This window comes from Exophiala xenobiotica, assembly GCF_000835505.1.
Source record: "Exophiala xenobiotica strain CBS 118157 unplaced genomic scaffold supercont1.1, whole genome shotgun sequence".
In the NCBI taxonomy this organism is placed as follows: domain Eukaryota; kingdom Fungi; phylum Ascomycota; class Eurotiomycetes; order Chaetothyriales; family Herpotrichiellaceae; genus Exophiala; species Exophiala xenobiotica.
The window spans coordinates 1,902,818-1,926,162 of NW_013562494.1; the positions used below are offsets into that span (position 1 = coordinate 1,902,818).

Consider the following 23,345-nt stretch of genomic DNA (forward strand, 5'->3'; position numbering starts at 1 on the left):
AATGCGTGTGACTATATCAATTGTGACTGGCTACTAGGCTGTGCCAATGGGCCGCAGCAGCAAAGCGCAAAGCGACGGCTGAAGACATGGGAATTCAAGCAGAGTCACGAATCACCTGCGCATCCTTCAGCATTTCATTTCCCCGCCAGACCAGCCTGGGATCCAATCGCTTTACCAAAGCCAAACCGCGGTGGATGTGACCTACATTGTAGTGACTGTAACAAATCAGGCAGACACAGCAGACAACACCTCGCCCTTTCAACATATCTACAGCCTGCCTTTGCCTTATCTTCCATGATTGATCTGTCTGCCCTTCGTCTTTCTCCTTGATGCCTTTTCCCTTTACTTATCCTTCATCCCACGCTTTTCATGCTTCTCATGGTCAGTCATCCTTGAGAATACTTCCTGCTCCCACAGCTTCATCTACACTATACGTTTCAACGGCTCCTCGGACGAAACGAATCACAGACCGACGTCAGATCAGGACAAACGACCTTGCTTTTGCGTAGTAAATTCTTCCTCCAGCCACACTGACCACTTATCACTTCAACCTCAGCTCAGTCTGAGTAACACATGTTGATCTAAGTCACACAGCCCTCCAGCAACAGCCGGAAGAGACCCTGGCGTGGCTTTACACCCAACAAAGTGCCCATAACCCAACTCTTCCCCAACGAATTTCCAGCAGGGCGGTGTTCCAATATCACAGTCATGTCCAACCACGATGGGGCGGGCGGACAACGAGGCGACACCGAAGAAGGAGACATGGAAAAAGCCATCAGATTGTCTCTGGTTGACCAAGCCAAAAAATCCAGCTGTCCGTCACGCATTGTAGACAGTTCTCGCTTCCCACCTACAGATCTGCTACTAAACCTCAACAACGAGTTCACGCCCCTGGATGACCCGGATGGTGATACTGCCATCTACATCGGCCCACCCCCTGCCAAAGAGCCTGGCTTAAGCAATTGGCAATACAGCAGTATCTGCAAGCACTTTGACCAGATTCATGTCGTTCAGTCCTCTCATCTCAAGCGAATGCCCCAAACTTCCAGGTTTACCGCCGATGATCTCCTCGGTCCACGGTCCATTCGAAGCGAGAAAAGCCTAAGACGACTTGGAGTCCTCAACATGGCCGAAATCCGCCATAATGGGAGATTCAAATACTACATCAACTTGCGTCTACCGACGGAAGGCGAAGAAGCGGTGGAGGCGATCACCAAACTGAGCTGCACGAACGGCGTCCTGACCTGGCATCAATCTAGGCACAAGTATGACCTACCCATCCTTAGCGTCTGTGGCCATGATGCTCGTGAGAGGCGTCATGAGCTATTTGGCTTGGAGCCTACTTCGACCACTTCTTCGGTGCCCGATGCTCAAGCCACCTCTCAGGACGACGATTCTCAAGGTCGTTCCGGGAAAGTCGCGATGGAGAAAGAACAAGTGCCAGAATTCAAGGAGCCTCCTGCACCAATCGGCCAGCATTACTCTCAACTTCGTCATTGCTCTGCCATCGAGAGGCTACTCCATGCCATTTGTGGTAATGATCCCAAGCTCGACTCAGCGCCGAAGTTGTGGACATTCTTTGCCGTTGCTCAAGAGTTTGGTTGTGCCGAGCATGAGCGTATTTCTGGCTGGATCACTGCTTGGATTTACAACGACACCAATATCAATTTCATCCAGAACAACCCGGAGGTGGCCTACCGGATTGGCATGGGCATCAAGTCTCCTGACCTGGTTCGAGATTCGTTTTCGATTCTTGTGGGCGAACGAGCTCTCCTCTATGCCTCGAGCCAACAACAGCCAGGTAGCTTTCCTTCCAACTTCAAGCGAAGCCTTCATGGCCGCGAGTTTGAAGCACTCGACGATGACGACTTAAATCGCATCGGTGCAGCTGCCTCATCCTTGGTCGGACGAATCCGCGATGAAGTTCGCCTTCTGTGTCAAGATCTGTCTTGGCTTCGAAAGAGCGAGGAATATGCAGCCCTCGATGCAATCCTACCTTACAATCCCACAGAAGCAGAGCATCTGAAAGCAGCCAAGCACATCGTCAAGGACTATGCCAGAACAGTCATTGGCTATGTTCTCTGCCAAGCTCAGGGCCTTTTCACCGAGCTGGAGCCGAATCAGACCTATGTGGACGTTTATGACGGCCTCAAACTACCTGTCAGGTTGTTTACGAAGACCTTCTGGCTTACTTTAGCACAGGCTGATTACGAGATTGGGTTCCAAAACGTTGCTGATGAATGTAAATCTGGTCTGATCGGTGGCTCTGGGTTCAAAGAAGGGCTGGCGGTTCTCGGTATGGATGAATCAGAATACCCAACGAGCATCCTGAATCGCCCGACTTTCTACAACCAAATCCATGCCGTGAACCGATTCTTGTTTAGACGCGATGTTGTCAGTGGCAAGGGGAAAGAGGACTTCGATCGGGTATGCGGCTTTGGACAGGCGGGATCTGAACAAAAGAAGCCGACCCCTGCCGAAGGTCTATCACTGGGAGATTTGACAATTGAAAGTCCCAAGCACGGCTGTACCGAATCAGGATCAAACGCGGAAGATGGCTCACCTTCGAAGCGGCGCAAAACTTTGGAGCCTGATGAGACTACTCAAACTTCTGCTTACTCGACTGGTGTAAGTGTTCCTTCGAAGCAGAGACTTGGTGATGATTCGACTTGGCTGCCCAAGGAATGGCTTCCTCAACCGGGCAATGGCAACGCCTTTACTGCGGATAATCATGCCGATCTCGCCTTTCGACCAAAGCAAGAAGCCAGAGAGAGTCCAGCAAGAGGCATTCTGACCCATGTGAAGGACTTTATGCATAATCGTCTCGGCTCTCCAAAAGTGCAAATTAAGACCAGCCCCGCAGCCTCGACGACACATTTGCTAGGGGCTGTCATCGCAGATCCTCTCGACTCAAGTCCATTGAACTCCGATTTCCAGGAGGAGACAGGCGAACCGTCGACTAGTGCAGGAAAACCAGCAGACAGTCCCCTTGCCACTCCAAAACCGAACAACCAGAAGGGATTGCTCGAGGATGGCAATACAAACAGAGCGGGTGAGCAACAACCACAACGACAGCGTAAACCATGCATCCATGACCCAGAACCGTCTGCACCTATCTCAACTGTCCGCGGAGAGTTGACCTTCGGTACTACAGCATGGTACAACCAAGGCCGAACTACCCCAGTCAATCAGGAACGGCCCTACTACGAGCGCATCAAGGCATTCAAATTGCTCAGCGAAATCCACCAACAAATCTCCAACATATCCAGCAACTTCCTATATCCGGCACACTTGTTCCACAATGCTCTGTCCCTGCCGACGAATTTGTTCGATACAATCCTGTGCCTGAACGCGAATGAGTTCCGGTATTTGCCGCTCTGGTGTCCGGACGGCAACGACGATGGGACGGGCGGCGTGTTCGACGACCGGCCCTTTGACATTGCTGATCCAGCGACCTCGTTCCGCCCGGGCAAGATTCGCAAGGGTTATGAGGAAGAGGATTCTGATGGTGGTAGCGCATTCGAAGACATCGAGAGCCAGGCCATTAGCACGGTGGGCAAGGCGAGCAAGCTTGCCACGGACGGGACTGAGACGGTCAAGAGTCTCGCAAGTATCAGTGTCGGAGAGTCTGCTGACGCGGAGACGGTGATTCTTGATGATGACGCCGGAAGTGTGGTGAGCTGCGGTGTGCATAGCCACGACGGCATGGATGGTGTGGATGAAGATCTGGATCTAGATCTGGAGGCCGAGGACTCGGACGATGCAAGTACGATCAACGGCGACGTTGATCAGCAGCGTGTTTCGGAGAGTCTGCGCAGTTTCCTTGGCGCAAGTGACGGTCGCGCAACCGAAGCTTGGATCAGTGCTTCTGCTTCTGTATCTTTACCAGGCATGATGGAAGAAGAGAGTCATGGAAGTTCAAGTCCAAGACAAGACAACAGTACGGAAAATGGCGAGGAGAAGGATGCGAAAGCTCGTCCGTCCAAAGGAGAGGAGGACGACGAGGACGACGAGGTCGACGAACACGAACACGACGAGGATGATGATGGCTTCGAGTGGCTTTGACCACCAACCTGACCTGGCTTCTCCTCGTATCTCTGCTCGGAAACCGGTCAACTATCGGCAGGGCGTCACGGCGAAGAGGTGGGTGGTATTTACATTCATGAAAATTGTGTGAGTATAACGAGGCACCACATTGGGATGCGAATTTTCCCCTCGAATGCTTGAACGCAACAGCAAAAAAGGGGAGAAAGAATGAGTGAATGACGAGACGAAGTCCACATACATACAAAATGAGATACGATAAAACGAAGGACGAGTGCTACAAGTTGCCTCAAAACAACACACAAAGCCTAGACGCCGTAGCAAAGGGACTGATGGTAGCAATAATACTACAATCTGAGAAAACAAAAGATAAAGATCGAGACTCGCTTAAAGTCGTTCGCCGCAGACAGTCTGAGAATGACAGCTTCTTCACCAAGGACAGTAACAACATGATGGAGTTTCAATAATTCGCATTGTTTGATATCCCAGTGCATGTAAGCTGGCTGATTGATAAAACTAATTAGCTTGGATCCCTATCACCATCCCTGTCCTTGCTGCCACCAACAGCAGCACTGCATTCAGCCCTTTTCAATCTAGCATTCCTCTCCATATCCCAACTCCGTTTTCCCGCCTCGACCCATAACTACCAACACAGGCTGAGAATGAAATTTCGCATTGGGCAGTGCACAGTTAAGGGTGACCGGGAACGTCTTACTCCGTACAGTGTGTGGGTGAAAAAAGAAAGAGTGGAAGTCGATTGGTTGGATGTTACCGAGTATTGATATCCCGGGTATGTCTCACTCCTCGATCATGGGAGTTGTCCAGTGTTCACTGATACGGGTGTCAGTCCAAACACGATTAGCAGATGAATTCGACGTCGCTCACAGAGATCTCGTCCATGGCATCGTCCCCGGTAGTGACTGCGGGAGCAGTAGTACCATTGGTGGCGACAGCCTCGGCGGGAGCACCGACTGCAGATGGATTGTTACCTCCCCAGTAGTCGGTCATTTCGGCGTCGAGTTCTTCGGCCGTCTTTGCCTTGGGTCGAGCAGTGCGAGCACGTTTTCTGCCTGGTTTGCCAGCTCTTCCTTTGGCTCCATCTTTGGTGTCCTTCTTGACGGCGGTGGCAGATTTTGGTTGTGCTTTCGGGTTGGCGCTGGTCTGTGTCAGTGGTTCTGACCGGCGCGAGGACTTTGGATTTGCGTACGCGACACGATCCGCGAGAGATTTGGCTGCTGTTGGTCCAGGAACGCTGCTGGCATCCATCACCACTTCGATCTGGTTGAGGTCAGGGCTAATCCAGGTAAGACGGATGAGGTCGTTCTTGCCTTCATGGGTCGCTTATCAACAAGCATTCCATTGAGATCTTTTGCTGCTTTGGCCGCAGCGTCCGACGAAGAGAAAATGATGTCGGCGATACCACGGCTCTGACCATTCTGGTTGTACTGCAGTGAGACCTTCTTGACTTTGCCAACAGATTTGTTGAAGTATTCCTATGCGTGCCAGAGTGATCAGTAAGATGTTGAAAGATAAATAGCAATAGCAGTCTCGCAGCACTGGTCTCCGGTGAAGTAGGCAAGAGATGTTTTCCGATCGAACATAGTCCAGATACAAATCCTCGTCGGAGCATCAGCGAGTGCAATAGCATAGCGAGCAGCAGCATGTTAACATTGGAAGGGGTCGGGATACGCGCAGTTGCAGAGGCGCTAGAGTCTTCTGGCGTGTGGTCGTTATTAATTCCGACTCTGTTCATTGGAAGTGTGCAGCATCCAAGATCCGAGTGTCGAAAGGAGGGAATAGAGAAGCGTGTCCTGGAAGGGGTTGTGCAGTAAGTCGCCATCGGTAAGAAGAATGTCCATGGTATGTTGTAATAACGCAGCGCGCAAATGCGCGCCAGTCAGGCACGTCATCGTCGTAGCGAACATGATTGAATTCCCAGCAGTCCTGGCTTGTGGGCGCGAACATACTAGCAGTTCAAGGGATATATGCGCGCTGACTCATGACGTTGGTGGAGGTCGATGTGCATATCTCGAGGTGATGGTTGACGAAGTCCGACTCTTTGGGCTGTGCTGCTGTGCGATTGATGTAGACGTCATGCAAACTCGCTGATGCTCCATACGAACAATGGATGAGAGGATATCGGTAGCTTTTCAGCTTATCGAACATCCTCAAGGCAGATCTGCGGTCGATCACGGCACGGTGGCTAGCCGGCTATGAGACGTCGCAAGATCGTAGGCAATATACAACCGAAAGCGCAACGCATCACGATTGTGAATTGCGGGCAGACTGCTGAGGGATTTCGCCCTGCCTTGGATAAAGCCAGCATTTCAGCGTGGCATTATAGGTCTTGGGTATGATCTCTCCGATGTCGCATCTTCGCCTCTCCCTTATTGACTTCAACCTCATCTTCTTGTAATTTCCCCCGAGACGATCCGAAAGGAGCGGGAGTATAACAGATGACGACGGAGTGGCGATGGAAATCCAAGGTCGAAAGCCTCTTTATCAACATACCTTGATCTGGGCTTCGTTGACGTCGAATGGCTGGAAAAGTTAGCTAGGATTCAGAAGCACGGGGTGGTCGTAAGACTTACCAGTCCACTGACGACAATCTTGCTTGACTTTGTATGAGGTGAGGCGCCTGCAGTAGGTTTGATTGCGTTCTTGACTGGTCTTGTTGACTTCTTGACGCCACCAACAGGAGCAGTTGCACCGGTTGGCTTTCCGACCTTGCGACGACGAGCTTCACGCTTCGCCTTCTTCTGGCTTTCGATGATGGAATCGAGAGGTTGATCTAGCCGGCCAGACATCTTGAACGTGTAGAGAGGTTCAAAGATGGGGTTTGCAAAGGTGGAAGTAAGGTCTGCTGAGAAGGTTGCGCGTATGAGAAGAGGTTGCGGAAGTCAAGGAGGATCAAGGGAGAGTCGCAGATTGAAGTTTCGAATTGCGAAAGTCGACGAATTTAAGATAGATCAATGGGGGTCGAGATGACGAGTACGTGGAGAAGGTATTGACCGATTGATAGAAATGAAAAAGAAGAATTGAAGACGATGCTGAAGGAGCAATCGCAGATGAAAACAGTATCTCGCAAGGTGAAGGCGCAGCATGCGGCGGCACAAGGGGGACAGTCGAAGACAGAAGGCACCAGCTGCCCAGCCTCCTCAGTTGTGCGCTATTCCGTTTTAGGCCCATGACATCCGCCGCTATTTACCAGCAAGCAAGACAAGGCTCACAAGGCTGCACCGAGATGCTCCAGACATACGGATAGTGACAGGGAGTATAGATTCACTCTTACAAATCAATGAGTGATTGACAGATCTCAACAATCATTCAACCATATAGGATTCGTCGACTCTCCCCAACGCCATTCATGTCTCGTAGTAAATGGCCAGGGAGACACGCTTTCGGCCTGGTATGCGCCCGATATGCGCTCAAAGCAACCATTCTGGATGGCCTCAGCTCTTCAAAGCTTCTAGCCTTCCTCGCATTTGTTCTAATTCCGCTTCTCGGTCTTCTTCTTCCTCGACCTCTTCTTCCACCGGTACTTGAGGTATTTGCTGTTCCGGACCAGCGAGTTTGCCCTTCAATACTTCGCCGAGAACCTTGTCGACTTCTGTCTCTGCTTCTTCGTCTTCTCCTTCCAGCAGCTCATCATTTGGCAGTGCATCGCCCACCATCTCTTCGATTATGCCTGCCTTCATGAGTTCTTGGCTGAGTTCTTGCATGGTGCCTGTCAACTCCGGCAGCCGGACCAGTGTGTTCACGTTCTTCATAATGCTTGTGCTGGCTTTTAAACTGCCCTCAATCTTGCGTACCGAGAATGCTTCATTGACTTGCATCTGCACGCTCTGTAGCTGTGCTTTGCTCGTATGTAATCTGGCCGCCTGTTTCCGCACCTTGATCAACTCTCGAGCAAAGATCCGAGCTTCGGCGGCGCCTTGTTTAGCCTGCGATGGGTTCTTCTGCGCTCTTCTCGACGACTGTAATATTAAACTTCTGGTCTTTTGCTCGGTGACTTTGAGGTTCGTGATGTCTCGATCCAAGCCGCGAAGGTTCTTGCGGATAATGCCATCGCATTTTCTCTTCTACGGACTCGTCAGTTTGCCTTTGAGGTCTTCGTTGGAATCAAAGAAGTACCTGTTCTTGAGGATCTGGTTTGAAGAAGACGGCTTTGAAAGACTGCATGGTGAGGAGCGTGGGATGGTCGGAATCGAGGCTTTTGAGTATGTCTTGTCTGTAGACCCCTCGGTGTTGACTATTTACCCATGACGACACCGGGCCAGCGTGTGGGTGATGTCTTCCACGGTAAGGGCGTCTTCAATACGTAGGGTATAGGTTCTACAGGATGCAGATGATAACATCGATCTCCAAGAAGATGGCAGAGTAATGTCGCTACGTTGATGGTAGGGCTGATGGACGCAGATCTGTTTCCACCCAGGCAAATGGCCAGGGCGATAATTGGAGTAGCTGAAAGCGCCGGCTGAAGGCTGAAAGGCAGTAGGATGATGAAGGATAGCGGGGGCCACAAAAGAGCATCGCTCGTGCAGAGGTGCCAATAATGAGTTGCGGGATAGGCTGGTGTAGGCCACTGGATAGGCATAGCATCTTTTGGGCCATGTTTCTTCGTCATTCGTCGCAATTCGAACAGCCTCGTCTTTCACTCACTACTAAACCTGCAACCTCCCACACATAATTCGGTGAGCAAACAACAAGCAACCAAGAGCTATCTCAATCTTTCTCATCATCGTACTGATTTGCACCTTCCAGTTGTGCCTTCTCGCTCAACCTTGCTCCCGCTTCCCTCACCCACGCAACTCTCGATAGACACAGGCAACCCACCCACTTCCCACAGATCAAACATGTCTTCTCAAGTCACTCCTGAAGGTAAGGCTTCTTCTCTTTCAGACTTTCTCGAGTCTCCGTCGGATCAAGCTCAATTAAATTGCTTGTCCGACTCAGGAATTTTAGTGGCTAACATTGTGTCCTTTAGTCCTATGGGCTCAGCGCTCCTCCTCAAGCGATCCCGAAAAGAACTACATCTACCTGACTATTGGCGTTCCCGATGTTCCCCCCAAATCACTCAAGCTTGATCTCAAGCCTACCTCCTTGACCTTCACTGGAGCTTCAGACACCAAGAAGACCACTTATCACTTGGAGATGGAATTCTACGCTGAGATCGATGTCGAAAACTCAAAGACGCATCACACCCCGGCGAACATCCAAATGATCCTGAGAAAGAAAGATCTCAAGGAGGAATACTGGCCACGATTGTTGAAGGATCCCGCCAAAGTCCACTACCTGCGAACAGACTTTGACAAGGTATGTTACAACGGCGGACATTTGACAGTCGGTGTAATCAAGCACTAACAGTTCTCCTAGTGGGTTGACGAAGATGAGCAAAACGAAGCGCCCGAGGACGATTACATGAACCAATTCGGTGGCGGCCTCGGTGAGGATGGCGGCTTCGGTGGCATCGACTTCTCCAAACTCGGAGGCGGCGGTGGTGATATGCCAGGCATGGAAGGCCTTGGTGCGGGCGAAGAGGGCGGCGACGATGAAGAAGGAGAAGACGATGATGAGATGCCTGATCTGGAGGAAGACAAAGAGGAGGAGGGGGATGCTAAAGGCAAGGGCAAGGAGGCCGCTTAAAGTGCTCCCCGTCGAAAAGTCCTGAGCTCGAGCGCCGAACGATGCGAGCACTGAAAGAGACAGGAGCTTGGCGGATCCTCAGCGCATGGAAAAGACAATACTCGATAAGGGAACACTTCTGCCCTCGCTGTTACCCTAAGCTCCAGGTGTGAGCAGCGACTCTTGCCGGTTATGTCAACTCGCGATCAGGAAACAAGATTCCAGGAATGGCGCCTGCCGACTACATAGCGAAGAGCGAATCTACCCGTTTCACACTGTGAAGCTCCTTTCTTTCTCAAAGGTCACCTTGGTCCAACGCAAGGGGTTCTTGGTGTTTCCGGCGGGAGAAGGAGAGTAATTCCCCCCAGATTTGATATTCCAGGCAGATACAATAGAATCCCCACAGAATTACTTCGCACACTCAATAAGACTAACGCTTTTAGTTTTGGATTTTGTCATTGCTACAATTGAGGTGAATCTCCCCATTTGATTTCCGGCCTGTAGGCCGAACGCGGTGGCCCGAAAATTTCTCCACCAAACAAGGGCACTTCTTCACCGTCCACCCTACGGCTTGTAGGGCAGAAATGGTGCCTGACCATGCGGTGAAACTCGCTGACTCATGCAGCGGCAGTGAGACGCATCAGTACGAAATAATGTTCCTCGTCAAGATCGCTTACATAACTTCCAATCCTGATTCGCGGGTGGTAGGGCTGATAAGGCAGGCCTGAAATGCAGCTGTAGACATGCGCTCATGATGGCTCCGTGCTGACATGTGCCCGACGCATACAGCACACGATGACATTTGCCCAGGTCCTTGATCCTTCGCCACAGTTTCGACGCAGAGGTCATCGGAATAAGCCATGGCTTGCAGGTAATGAAATTTACCCGCTCCTCCTTCTCTCCCAGGCCCCCATGCCTGAATTTGCGGCACTTTCCTCTCCCCTCTCCACGGCCCTCATCCCACGATCGTACTCGTCGCTCCCACTCGCCCGCCGCTCCTTGTCCAGCATCGTGTCGAATTCTTTCTGTGCCTGTTCTCGGGCGAGTTGTCTGTCTGCGTCGGTGTTGCTGAAACTAAAGGAGTCGCCTTGATTGGTCGTGCTCTGTTCGCGGGAGGGGTTGGACACGGGGCTGGCGTTGTCCCAAGAGGATTGGACAGGGGTTTGAAAGCGTTCACTCAGCGGCCGCTGGCCCCTGGCTGGGATAGCAGAGCTGTAGTTCGGGGAGGCCTGGTTCTCGCTCCGGATGCGGGCCCATGAGCCAGGGCGGGGGTAGGATTGGGATGGCGGCATGTCGGGGCCATTGCCTGCGGTAGGGGAGGCGTCATCGTCGTCGAAGAAGGATCCGGAATTGCTGTTGGAGCCCGAGCTCGAGCCGTAGAATGAATCGTCTCGGGATTGACAGTACGAGGACTGGTTTCTTGATGTTGGTGGAGGGGAGCCTCCATAGCCAGAAGACGCCTGTCTCAATTCGCGGGACTGCATGGAGGAGTCGCTTATTACTCCAGTGTCCGCCCGACCGTCTGTAAAGGCGCTATCCCCGCTGAAGTCGTTACCACTAGAATAGTCGGTCCGTTCAGAATCTCTGTAGTATGCTTGCGAATCTTGCGCGCCATATTGACCGCCCGCCTGGCCCTGAGGCTGAGTCTGAGTCTGGCCCTGAGACCCTGTTTCTGTGCGCCTTTGTTCAGGAGTCCTATGCCGGTTTGCACCTATGCGGTCTAGACTGCCTTTCATATTCATCATGAGGTCTCTCGTCCGATCATCCTTATACATCCCATATATAGCAGTCGTATTGCCCGCAGTAGAGAAGAGTGGGGCGATGACGAGCAATGTCAGGGCAGCCCAGACGTTGGTCCGCGTGATTTGCCACATCCTTTCTGCCAACTTTCCTTTGAGCATTGGCAGATGTTTGCTGGGGAAGTTCTGGTATTTCTCCATGGGTTGTGCAGCACGAAAGGGGAACTTCATCTTGTCGCGAGTTCTCCATGCTATGGTTCCTCCGACCAAACAGCCGGCCAAATTGCCGTACAAGGAGTACCTGGTTCTTTTCGTCGCGTAGTATGCAAGTGCCTCAGCTTCACTCTGGGTGACGGGTCTGTCAGCTAAGTTTTCACTGCCGCGGATGAAATCAATGATTTGTATTCCTGCTACTTGGGCTCTCCGAGGTCCACCAAAGAGCCACCATCTTGAGAGACCTCCCAGAGGCATGGATTCGAATGCGAGTCGGTAGCTGCGCGGATTGCCATTAAGCTCGTAGCCTAATTCGAGGGTTTCTGGCTCGACGGTGACAGAGTACTTGCTCCGAATCTGCATGATCTCGGCAAGCCCCATTCCAGGAGACTGACCTGGCTGCGTAGGTCGAGCACCGGGACCCATTGAGGGCGGTAGACCGGACGAGGGAGATCCGGAGGATGCCATGGTGGAGGGAAAAATGATCGTGTGGGCTATATCTCTGGTCTTGTACAGCAGAGCTGTCGAGCCATAGTATGAAGCTGGCTCAGCTCTAGCAATAGATGTTGCAAGCAGCGGTGCAAGAGCTGTGTATGCAAGGAAGATTTGGTCAACGAAGAGCAATAATAAGTTGGTGGTCTCATGCTGCCTCAAAGTGACGTCGGCGATGTTCCCCACGAAATTCCGACTCGCACTCAAAGACTCACCCGCCATCAAAAGATTCAATGCCAGACTCGTTCACACTTTTCTCAACACTCGTTATTCGCCCGGAATCGTCTTTCATCCTTGCCTCCCTTCTACGTCTCGTCTACAATAATCTTGATTTCACCTTCCTCCGCTAGACCATCCGCCAAATTCGGCACAATTTACTTTCGACCGGCACATACAGCCTTGAACGCCTCATTTCACACACGCACAGCAGGCTTTTTGCGCATTTCGTCTCTATCCAATCAACATGCCACCCAAAGGCAAAGGGGCTGACCAGCCCAAGAAGACCAAGGCGACCGTCGATGACAAGACTTTTGGTATGAAAAATAAAAAGGGTGGCGCTGTGAAGAAACAAATAGCTCAGCTGCAGGCACAAGCCAAATCAAACAAATCTCCCGAAGAGAAACGAAAAGAAGCAGAGAAAGAGGCGAGAAAGAAGGAAAAGGAAGCTGCCGAAGCCGCCAGAGCAGAAGCTGCAGAACTTTTCAAGCCAGTCCAGGTCCAGAAAGTGCCCTTCGGCGTCGATCCCAAGACCGTGCTGTGTCAATTCTTCAAGCAAGGCCACTGCGACAAAGGAAAGAAGTGTAAATTCAGCCATGACCTCGATGTAGGGAAGAAGGTGGCCAAAAGAGATCTCTACCAAGATACTCGAGAGGAAGAAAAAGAGGACAAGGAAAAGGATACGATGGATGACTGGGATGAAGAAAAACTACGCAATGTCGTGAAATCGAAGCACGGCAATCCCAGAACAACGACAGACAAAGTCTGCAAATATTTTATTCAAGCTGTCGAGGATGGGAAATACGGCTGGTTCTGGACCTGTCCCAATGGAGGTGATAAATGCATGTACAGACACAGTCTGCCACCTGGGTATGAAGACGTCCACCTTCTGCTATCTGAGTTTTACTGACATACCATAGATTTGTGCTGAAGACCAAGGAGCAGCGGCGAGCAGAAAAGGAGTTGATGGACAAGTCTCCACTAAAGACACTGACACTTGAAGATTTCCTAGAGTCTGAACGACATAAATTGACGGGGACATTGACACCCGTGACGCCCGAAACGTTCGCCAAATGGAAGAAAGAGCGACTTGATAAGAAAGCTGCCGAAGACCAGGCCCGGCTGGCCAAGGAAGCTACTGGCAGAGCAATGTTCGAGAGTGGCCACTGGAAGGATTCGGAAGATGAAGACAGTGATGACAGCGAGGACGACGACGGCGGCAACGAACAAGAGTCTTTCAACCTTGATGCTATGCGCAAAGAAACTGAGAGGATCCGGCAGCAGAAAGAAGAGGAACGATTAGCCAGAGCTAACGGTGAGCCCGTCTCTGATCCCCAGGAAGACACAAATAGCAACGCAGATGACGGGCAAGAAGGGGACGATGACACTGGAGATGGCAGCGGCGGAAGTAGTGGAGGGCAAGAATGATTCTGGCATACGTTTGTTTTGCGACAACCCATCTGATATTGCTTCAGCGCCTTTTTAGCGACATGGCCCCAGCGAGGGCCGGTTCAATGGAGGAATTCTAGCCTCGCAGATGGTCTTTGCAGGTCCGGGCGCCGGCTATGCATCACAGCCGCGGGTGAATGGCTTCTTTTTTGAGAGCATATCGATGACTATGTTACGGACGAAGGATCTGCTGTTGTTCTCATGGGACACTGGGGCCGTTGATGGTTCATGTGCTATGTCTAGCCAACCGAACCCCAGTATATATCACTCATCCATCCATGCAACAGAAATGAAATGGTCCTTCTGATGATATACTTCGTATGCCTCGGGCCAATACGAGCTACAATACGAGTGCCCATCCTTGACTATTCAATCATCCATTTCCCCGCAAAATTCGTCCCTCTCCACTTCTGCTAGTTACCTTTCTCGCCAGTGTTTGCCTTACACAGTAGACCATCATCCGCCCAGGCTTCCCTCGTCACCAATCGCCTTATATTTTTTAGGTCCTAGGCTTTGACCCGGATCACAGACTCGTCCGCTCATGTCTAGCCTGCCGTGCTTGTTGTAGCCTTTCTCTCTCTGGCAAACAAACTTTCTTTCCGAGTCCATAAAAGAAGGCCACGCCACTGACAATGATGCCTTTCCTCTAACTTGCCTGTGCTTGAGCAGCAGAAGAAACAACGACCCATTTAACTAGACCTAGACCGCCTGCCCAAGCAACGTCCTATCGGCCGGTGTCACCTTGTTTTGAAGCAAGCTACATGTGGCGAAGCTGATTTTACCTATCGAAAGAGCTGTACAACCAAACCTGTCTGAAGCTATCTGGCATCGCAGTCAGTCCTCCATCCTCCACCTCCACCACCAGAATGTCTCAACCCCAAAGCTCAATACCCGGATATCGTCCGCCACCATCTCTCAGGTAATGTTGAAGCCTTGCATTCTTTGCCTCAACTGGCGCCTCTCTCTACGAACCAGCCAAACTAATAAAATTGTTACGACAGCCGCGGCAAGAAATTCTTCCTCGTATCCATCTTCCTCGTCCCACTCGCCAGCTACGCCTGGCTTAAGCGGCTCGAGGCCAATTCGAAAGAACAAACACGATTGCTCGAGGAGGAAGGCCGGCGGAACTGGATCCAAGAAAATCAGCGCCTCAACAGGAAAGATCTCAGTGTAGCCGTCGGAAGGAGTGGCGGTGGAGTCTGAACATACCACACGCAGCCCACTCTCCAGAACGAAGAGAGCGCCATATTTGCACTTATGGCATCCGACACAAAAATAAGCAGTTCTACCAATTGCATTTCATGGCGAACGAGAGCGGAACCGAGAAACAGTATGCCTGACCCGACGAACGCGACACGACACTATCACGACCACGACACGATTTTACGATGCTTGAGATTGCAGGCTCCACTGACTCTCCAAAGTACTTTGAAATAATTCTCGCAGCACTGCATCATACGCAGGAAGAATATTGGGATGTGCCAGCAGAAAAAGAAACTACAAGGGCTCAGATGATGAAAAGGCGCGACGCACATCCACGGACAGAGCTCAGGAACTGTCCCAACAGTTATCAGCCAGCAAGCTTCACAGACTCGAGGGGGCGCCTGTGGTATTAAGAGCTCGTCTTCGAGCTGCTTGAACCCTACACTCTCTAGCATCCCCATGCCGGCCCCCAAGCCTCCATCGTCGACACAGTCCACCACAAAGGCCGCCGCCCCCCTTGAAGGCGAACCACGCCAGGCACTTCTCAAGCATGACGATATACAAGAAGCTACACACATACTTTAACAGAGCACAGTCATATCCATGACAAAGCAAGGGCACTACATCTGGCCCGCGGAATGGCCGAGTGGCTACACCAAAACATCATCAAAAATGTTCCAGCATACGGAGTACATCAATATTGATCTGAGCCAGAACATTCAAGACCGGAAAAAAGATCTAGATCGGCAGCCCTCGATCGCTAAAGGCAGACCAGCCCGTAGAATCACGAATTTAATGGGATGTCTCGATCCTGTAGCACAGACCTGGCGACTTGTTATCTCAAATCCTGTCACCGCCTCACTATTCCTCCCTGCCACACAGGCCGATACCCTATCTATCCTCTCCTTCGGCGCAAGATTCCCTTGTGACAAGGGCGCGTTCGGGTATATTTAGTACTTACTGTATCTCTATGGGAAGCTGCTGGGTCCGTCTCATCACAATAAGCCAGTCGGGCCTTACTCGACTAACCTAGCTTACCCCCAGTATCAACCCTCAATTGAATTGGTGAAACGGGCCAAACGTTCACGGGCTATGGGTAGGGCACCGGACAAGCCAAAGAAAGCCCTGGACAACGAGAAACGGATACTGTATGGAAGTCATAACCGTAGTCATAGGCCATTTGATGACCATTCATTCTCATTCCCAATCCTCATTCCCATTACTACCATCGGTTCCCTTCCATCATACCAAAGGACTACCTATAGTGCTCACAGAAGGACCGTCAAGAATTGAAAAGCATACACGCTGTGACAAGCAGCTCTCGCGAGCATGGTTCGGAGCCATTCTTGACCCCCTCTTTGCGCTTTTGTAGGTTCCCTGATTCCTTCCATGTCCTGTAACATTGAACATTCAATCCAATCCGACAATAACAGTTGCAATGAATGGCGTTGTCATACTCATTTCTCTCTCCTGTCCTCCTCCTTCCCTGTCTGTTCATACGAGTTTCGCAGCATGGCGGAGCTATTGCACCCCTTTCTTGAAGAGCCGCAAGCATCTACCGTGCTGTGGGCTATGAGTTAACACTCCCTGTTATAGCGCTTGGAATGCTCTCATAGGGCGCAACGTAATCGCCTTTATTCATCCTCGGGCTCATCATCTGATTATCCTCACCCTTTCGGCCCCTCGACGGACTTCTCACCCGGCCCGCAAAGTTCCTGAATTTGCCCAACAGAGCACCTGATCCATTCGCACCACCGCCACCACTGCTGTCATTCCCTGACCGTCCGCGCCGATGACCCCCGGCCGAAGGCAACGCCGCGGATAGTTGCGCCTCCGAGAAGGACGTAGGAATCGCGGACATTGGAAGTGGTACATTCGCTGCATCAAAACCCGGACTAGCCAGGCCCATGGCCATGGGCTTCGGTGGGGGCGGAGGTGGAGGAGGCGGTGGTGGCGCCATAAGATGTTGCAACTCCGGCAAGACAGGCGGGTGTTGCTGCGGCGGTGAGCCTATATAGGCAGATGCCGATGACTCTGTCGGAGGGGAAGGCATGGTCGGGAGTTGTTGCTCCCTTGGGGAGGTACGTATACGATCCCGGGATGTGCCGCGGCTTCGGGACGATGCTCGCCCTTCCGCTCCTTTACTGCTCGATCGACTACCTGCGATGCGATGGTCGTATGCAGGATGTTTGGGGATTTGGACAAGGAACTCCAACGGTACAGGAGCCCGTGCGGAGCCGGCTGTGCTTACATCCTCGCCACGAGTTGAGGGTCGGTAGACGTCGCTTGACAGGACTTCTGCGCCGGTGGGAGGGGCAGGAATTTCGTCTTTGGGGAACTTCTCGATGACTTGCATTGCTCTTGGAGTATTCGGACGCTCTTTGTTGAAGTCGACCACACTCGTGGTGTCTTTCTCTATGCCACGCGCAGGTGTTCTGGCACTCATGATAGGTCCGTCGTCAGTGTAGGCACGTAACAGTGGCGGCACGTTGCCTGTCGAAGCTGATTTCGTGTGGGAATTGATGTGGGAAGGAAGCGGAATGGGAGGCACAGTCGGCCGGCGGGTGAGTGATTGTCTTCGAGCTTCTAGCTGCTCGGCTGCGGACTCTTTTCTGCCTCGATCATCCGAGACCTGTGGCTGACTGGCGGGTCTGGGATCGCCCAAAGGGGCACGGAGCGCTGGAAAGGTGTCTTCAGGATCGTCGGGATGGGCACTCTGCTCGTAAACAGAGTCGCTGGGCCGACGACGGCGTCGGTGTTTCTCGCTGCGACTGGTTTTCCTGCTCAGCGACGCCTCTTCCGCTTGGCGACTTCGAGATCTAGGTCTTTGGCGCCGACGGTCAGGTGAAGGGTCCCGTTTGGCGCTGTTATCGTCTTTGGGTTGACGGCTAGTACTTCGGTGTAGTCGGTGCCTATCTCTTGATACAAGCCGTAGGGAAGAATCTTTATCAAAGCGGCTCTGGAGGTCTTCTTCCGAGGGAACCATAGGTCTTGGTGACGACGGAGATCGATGTCCAAGATTTTCTCTCCGCGACGAACTTCGACCTCTTGGAGAGAAAAGGGTGGGATCTGGACTAGGCTGCCTGCTGGGGACACGACTGGCCCCTTTGCTTCTGTTCCTGTGCGTTTTCGATCGAGATCTGTGGTGTTGCTTTGTGCCCTTTGCGGTAGATTGAGAGCCACGTCGGCTGAGCTTTGACATGCTGCCAGGTGTCCCTACCCGGTCAAAACCAGACATGTTGGAGCCATACATCGAGTCGAAGCTTTCCACGCTGGTGCTGTACATCCGTAGATCCTCTGGGGACATGGGTACCGGTGAGGAGGGCGAACGCTTAGCAGCTGGTATAGTACGTCGAGTCTCTCTTTCGCCCCCGTCGTCCACGTTGCTGGTTCTTCCCCTTCGTCTCTCTGACTGATCATCCTTTGATTGCTTGCTAGCACTACTGTACCCACGTGCTCGCGCATGCTTTTCAAAGTAATGCGCTTGATCGAGGCTGCTGATGAATTGATCGGTGCTTTTACCAGTGACGACGGGACTCTTTGTCTGATCTCTATAGCTTTGTCCTGTCGTTGGTGGGCTTGTTAGATCTGCCGTCGTGTCAAACTGGGTATTGGAATATGTCCCGGTCGTTGCAGGCCGACTGATCGGGTCCTGATAACTAGTTGGGGGCAGGTACTCCGGAGTTGGTTTCACTTGCTGAACAGGCATGGTTTGAATAGAGAGACCTTCCGGCTTTCGACTCTTTGAATCGGTCCTTGAACGCAACGCAGCAGATTCGAGATCATCGGTGCTGTGGAGCCGGGAACTCGAAGCTGGAAATCTCATGACGGTTTGTGGACCAACGGCAGTTTGAGGTGTCTCCTTGACTGGTGTGGCCAGAGGCTCGTAACGTGCTGAGGTGAGTACGCTTAGCGACTGTTTACCTTTCAGGTGTTGGTCGTTTGTAGACGACGCAGCCTGACGATCTTCGCTGCCATTGTTTGCCGTGAGTTCTGCAGGGACCGACACAGACCGTTGAGGTGGGAATTGAGGCGCCTCAACATCAACAGGCGTCTCACCTATAGATGCTAGTCTGCTCGGCTGAAAACTACCAGGAGTTGGAGTTTTCGCAGAAAGAGCGCTGTTGATGCTGCGTATATTGTTCAAACGATAGGACCCTAGGCCTCCAGGTGACAGGGCAGACCTGTCTATCGCTGATTCAGCAATAGGAGTGACAGCCGCACCGACAGTTGGGGTGCGGTCATCAGGCTTGAGACCTGGGAACTTGAATTGGTTGTTGGGTTGCGCTCCGAACGAGGTGACAAGCTTCAGGGCTGACGTCTGCGGAGTGATCCTTGTCCCCTGAGCAGCAGCTGTCCTGTAAGGAGTGGGTGGAGTAGGCATGGAGGACATAATATGTGGTGGAGGCATTGCGACTGGAGTCGGAGCATCGAGCGTGCGACGCCTCTCCAAGGTCCTCTGAAATATTGCTGGATACTCCATTGGTTCCAAGGTCTGCACTTGAGATGCTTGAGCCGCAGGCATGGGTTCAGCGACAACCTCTGCCGGTATTGGTGCCGGTATTTGTGCCAGGATTTGAGCCTTAGGGGAAGTCCAAGGATCGGACGGCTCGACACCGGTACACGAGAAGCAGCGGATAGCAAGCGATTGCTGAGAGTTCTCTACCACATGCTCACCCCACCGGCGGACAAGGTATGATTGTCTTTGCCAGTCTTCCGGGTAAACCAGGCTGGTCAACAGAACAGCCTCCATGTACTGGTTCCTGGAGACATATACCTCAATGGCATCACTTCTGTCACCAAGAGCGAGCATGAGCGTAGCCGCGGCATGGATGTCTCCTTGGCTCAGCATCTTTTCGATGAAGACTTGAGTTATCTTCTTTGCGCTGACTTGGTTGGATATTGTGCCCAAAGCCAGTAACATCCAGTCAAGTTTTGAAACGATACCCGTCGAGCCCATGATCTCCGCAAGATAATCAGGATCCTCATCCAGCCATCTAGCTAGAAAGATGGCATTCTGGCTCTCGCTTGGATGTCGACTCAGCTCATCACGAATGAGGTCATGTATGTCTTCGTCCCACCCAAACACGACACTCAGCATCTGTCTTCGTAGGTCGCCGGACGTCAAGTGACTGTCTTCGGCTGACCTTGGCGGTCGATATGGAACGTCGTGCAGGCGGGCTCTGGTGAAGGGGAAGAGATCCACTAGTGGTCGTTCTTCAGGGCTCATGAGGACTTCTTGCTTCAAACGGGAACCCTTTTTGTTCGACCTAGCAGCAACGGGAGATTGCGGCTGGTATGCTTGAGCTGCGATCTGATTAAGTGTTGATTGTGATTGGACACCGGTGTCGAACGACGTCGTCGTGTAGTCGGTTCTACCGGCCGGAGAGATGATCTCGTTGATATTCGGCTTCACACCAGACTTTTGAGAGCTTATCGTAGATTCGGGGCTTGGTATGTTGTTACGCTCCTGTCTGGCTGCGTCAGAGGCACGTAGCTCTCGTCGGGCACGGACAAGAGGAGAAGCGGGCTCTTCTTCACTCTCTGATGTCGTCCACAAGGGCCCTCGCCTATCTTCTGGGGGAGTCGGCGGAATAGTGGTGGGCATATGTCGTACGTTTGCCACCATCTGAGCTCTTTCGAGGTCGTATTGCTGTACTGTATAGTCTGGACCAAGCGTGAAGAGTGTACCCGTTGGACCATGGCAAGCAATGGCCTTGACTCCGTCTATGGTTGGAATGGGATCGTAGGTTACGTGCTTAGTGCGGACGTCCCAGGCCCAGGTTTTGCCCTCGGAGTATTGAACAATACGGCCGTTCTTAGACCAGGAGATCCAGTTCCGACCAGGAATGTACATGTCGGAGCGCTTCAGGACACGAATGACTCGTGGAGGTTCGGTGGTTGGCGGCTTAGAGACACTCCATACTCGGAGGTCTCCATCTGCTGTCTGGGTAGCGAGCATGTCAGATTTTTGTTTCGAAGATGAAGCATGCCACGTGAGAGTAGTAATCGGCGAAGGACCGCGAGATGTAGTCAACGTGTGAATCATTGTGAAAGTTGGCTGTAGAGCTGCCAATAGAATGGAACCATTGTTGTACCTAACAGCTATTAGCAACCATGGACATCGTAGCACCGGGGAGCCTACCCAATGGCATATGTCTTGCAGTCTGCTGACGGAGCTATTGCCGTGATGGGATCGAAGATGGTACGGGCCGAGATGTGATCACTAGTCGCAGGTTCGAACAATATCACTTCGCCTTTGACATTACCTGCAGAACGTGAGCATCAGAAAGCGCATCGTGGTAAACTCCCAAACAAGCTCACCGAATGCAATATTGCCGTTCCTCATCCAATGGGCAACCGTTAAGGGTTCGTATGACACGAATCGAGAGTATTGCTCGCCTGTAAAGAGGTCCCATACTATGGCAGTCTGTCCCACATCGTAAGTGACGACCAACCTGCCAGCTCCGGTCTCGCTGACATTGTCAGCAGAGATGAATTGGATGTCCTTTGAATGCTTTTCGAAACGTCTTTCAATGGCTAGGGTGTCGTGGTGTAGACACAGCACGACCGAACCTTGGGTGAACAGGAAAAGAGATGCGGTTGAAGCACATGGCTCGAATGACCCTTCATCGAGAGTAGGTCTCACTTTCGAACTTGAGGGAACTGCGGCTCCTTTCGTCTTGTTCGACACCGATCGTTGCCGTGAAATGCCTACGCTTGCAGACATAGCCGGTGAGGATGGTTGTTATGCGACTGTCCGGGTATCAGCGCTGTATAAATTGTGCGGAACAAGTCGATGTCCATAGGTGTACCTCTTTCGCTATGCCTCTTCCTCGTATGACATGGTCCCAAGCAAGGAACACCAAAATACCCAGACGGTCGGATATTGCGATCTTGACTGGTCCTCCGCCGTGCGACCACCGATGGATAGCAGCAGAATGTGTTCTTTTTGTGCAAGCGGCCGTCATTCAATAACTCCAAAGGCGCCAATGTAGCCGCGGACAGGCTCGTCGTGCAGTGACCCTGATAGGACAGGGGCCAGCGATCAGCGGATACCGTGATTAGATCAGGAGAAAAGCGATATATGGCGGCGATTGCATGTACTGGGCTCGGAGAACAGATGCTGAGGGACGATATCTCGTGTTCGAAATGAACATCTGAAACCAAATCTCTGTGAATGCGCAGACTTTACGGAGTACAGCCAGAGGCTCTTCCGGTCCACCTGATCTGGGAGAGAGGCGCAGCAAAGAAACGATGCGTGGCATTAGCAGCAATCAATTCGAGAAGCTGTCGAGGTACCAACGACATGATGGAAACATGGCTGCGAAGCCCTAGTGGACTGCGAGCACTTGATTGCGGCCCCGCAGCCCCCAGTAGGTGAGGGAGCAGATATTGGTCGCTCGGATCGAATCATAACGATGGATTTCTAGCCCGAATGCAAGTTGATCTGATGGAGGAATGGTCGATGTGCGTGGAGGCGGGAGGAAGTGTGCAGTTGGTTGAAGATGGACAGGCACGATGCTGCTCGGCGCTTACGTGCTGACGATTGGCTGTCAATCTTCAACTGTCACACACCTTGCTTCCTCCCCGCTCCCAATCACCTCGCACAGCACACTCAAGCCTCGCTGGCCCTACCCTGGTCACCTAGGCCTAACTTCGTCGCTCTGCCGTTAGAGGGGGAAACGAGGCTTGCATGGTGTCAGTAGGACCCTGGGCAAGAGCGTTTCCATTCCAGGATGAGTCCAATCGCCTGCCCAGAGCTACCCAAGGCCATCAACCGCTGCCTCACTACACTCTCGATCGAATTTCCCAGCGCGAGAAGGGCCAGCGGCTATACAGGTGAGAGCATTGGAAGAATTATATATCGCTACGTCGACTGTCTCTCGTCTGCTTGCTTATGGTACTCGTAAGCATCTCTCGTAAGGTCGACAACAGCATGCCACCCAACTGACAAGGTGCCTGAAGTGATACACAGCACAAGATACACATTACACCATTCTCGTTGTCCTAGACTGCCTCTGATGGTCTCGAACCCTTGTCGACGGTTTAGACTCCAAAGGTAACTCTCTTTCTCTCCCTCATCGCGCGTATCTCAACCGCCTTAGATACCTTCGAAAGTGCTGTTCAGTTTGTGGCGCCTTGCCGCTCCACTTGCGGTTGATCGCTACCTAACTAACGCAACTAGTCCCAGGCCCCTCCAGAGTGCATAATGTCCTACTTTTAGGCCAGGGTGCATTCTTCAGGCCGGTCGTTGGCCGTATGCAACAAATCCTGGTACGCTGAAATATTTGGAACAAGGCTATAGGTCGCTGCTGAAGAAGTATCGTCCGCGGCCAAGGGCGATTTCTTCAGGAAGACAGC

The 23,345-nt window shown here is 52.1% G+C and overlaps 8 protein-coding genes across 10 annotated transcripts; 4 read left to right on the top strand and 4 right to left on the bottom strand.

Annotated features, from left to right (window-relative positions):
• Positions 1-228: 228 nt before the first annotated feature.
• Positions 229-4,403, top strand: PV05_00734 (uncharacterized protein). The gene has a single exon (XM_013465652.1). It carries the CDS (start codon positions 709-711, stop codon positions 4,063-4,065), a length of 3,357 nt encoding a protein of 1,118 aa, XP_013321106.1. The 5' UTR covers positions 229-708; the 3' UTR covers positions 4,066-4,403.
• A 94-nt stretch (positions 4,404-4,497) lies between these two features.
• On the bottom strand, positions 4,498-7,141 carry PV05_00735 (uncharacterized protein). Its single transcript, XM_013465653.1, has 6 exons — positions 6,636-7,141; positions 6,556-6,585; positions 5,373-5,537; positions 5,252-5,322; positions 4,930-5,200; positions 4,498-4,875 (listed from the first exon to the last, which is right to left on the bottom strand). The coding sequence occupies exons 1-6, from the start codon at positions 6,849-6,851 to the stop codon at positions 4,873-4,875; spliced, it is 756 nt and encodes a 251-aa protein (XP_013321107.1). The 5' UTR covers positions 6,852-7,141; the 3' UTR covers positions 4,498-4,872.
• Positions 7,142-7,294: 153 nt separating this feature from the next.
• On the bottom strand, positions 7,295-8,593 carry PV05_00736 (uncharacterized protein). The gene is made up of 2 exons (XM_013465654.1): positions 8,179-8,593; positions 7,295-8,126 (listed from the first exon to the last, which is right to left on the bottom strand). The coding sequence occupies exons 1-2, from the start codon at positions 8,224-8,226 to the stop codon at positions 7,497-7,499; spliced, it is 678 nt and encodes a 225-aa protein (XP_013321108.1). The 5' UTR covers positions 8,227-8,593; the 3' UTR covers positions 7,295-7,496.
• Positions 8,594-8,682: 89 nt separating this feature from the next.
• PV05_00737 lies at positions 8,683-10,104 on the top strand. Of its 2 annotated transcripts, XM_013465655.1 has the most exons (4): positions 8,683-8,738; positions 8,809-8,925; positions 9,032-9,360; positions 9,421-10,104. In XM_013465655.1, the coding sequence occupies exons 2-4, from the start codon at positions 8,901-8,903 to the stop codon at positions 9,688-9,690; spliced, it is 624 nt and encodes a 207-aa protein (XP_013321109.1). In that variant the 5' UTR covers positions 8,683-8,738; positions 8,809-8,900; the 3' UTR covers positions 9,691-10,104. The 2 variants fall into 2 exon arrangements, with proteins under 2 accessions (XP_013321109.1, XP_013321110.1); XM_013465656.1 differs by having other exon boundaries at positions 8,683-8,925.
• Positions 10,105-10,106: 2 nt separating this feature from the next.
• PV05_00738 (uncharacterized protein) lies at positions 10,107-12,230 on the bottom strand. Its single transcript, XM_013465657.1, has one exon. It carries the CDS (start codon positions 12,087-12,089, stop codon positions 10,551-10,553), a length of 1,539 nt encoding a protein of 512 aa, XP_013321111.1. The 5' UTR covers positions 12,090-12,230; the 3' UTR covers positions 10,107-10,550.
• A 111-nt stretch (positions 12,231-12,341) lies between these two features.
• PV05_00739 (uncharacterized protein) lies at positions 12,342-14,161 on the top strand. The gene is made up of 2 exons (XM_013465658.1): positions 12,342-13,199; positions 13,250-14,161. The coding sequence occupies exons 1-2, from the start codon at positions 12,577-12,579 to the stop codon at positions 13,755-13,757; spliced, it is 1,131 nt and encodes a 376-aa protein (XP_013321112.1). The 5' UTR covers positions 12,342-12,576; the 3' UTR covers positions 13,758-14,161.
• A 70-nt stretch (positions 14,162-14,231) lies between these two features.
• PV05_00740 (uncharacterized protein) lies at positions 14,232-16,169 on the top strand. The gene is made up of 2 exons (XM_013465659.1): positions 14,232-14,697; positions 14,780-16,169. The coding sequence occupies exon 2, from the start codon at positions 15,585-15,587 to the stop codon at positions 15,933-15,935; it is 351 nt and encodes a 116-aa protein (XP_013321113.1). The 5' UTR covers positions 14,232-14,697; positions 14,780-15,584; the 3' UTR covers positions 15,936-16,169.
• Positions 16,141-22,461, bottom strand: PV05_00741. 2 transcript variants are annotated; one of them, XM_013465660.1, is made up of 4 exons: positions 21,797-22,461; positions 21,306-21,737; positions 21,127-21,250; positions 16,141-21,079 (listed from the first exon to the last, which is right to left on the bottom strand). In XM_013465660.1, the coding sequence occupies exons 2-4, from the start codon at positions 21,709-21,711 to the stop codon at positions 16,552-16,554; spliced, it is 5,058 nt and encodes a 1,685-aa protein (XP_013321114.1). In that variant the 5' UTR covers positions 21,712-21,737; positions 21,797-22,461; the 3' UTR covers positions 16,141-16,551. The 2 variants fall into 2 exon arrangements, with proteins under 2 accessions (XP_013321114.1, XP_013321115.1); XM_013465661.1 differs by having other exon boundaries at positions 21,306-22,461.
• Positions 22,462-23,345: the final 884 nt, after the last annotated feature.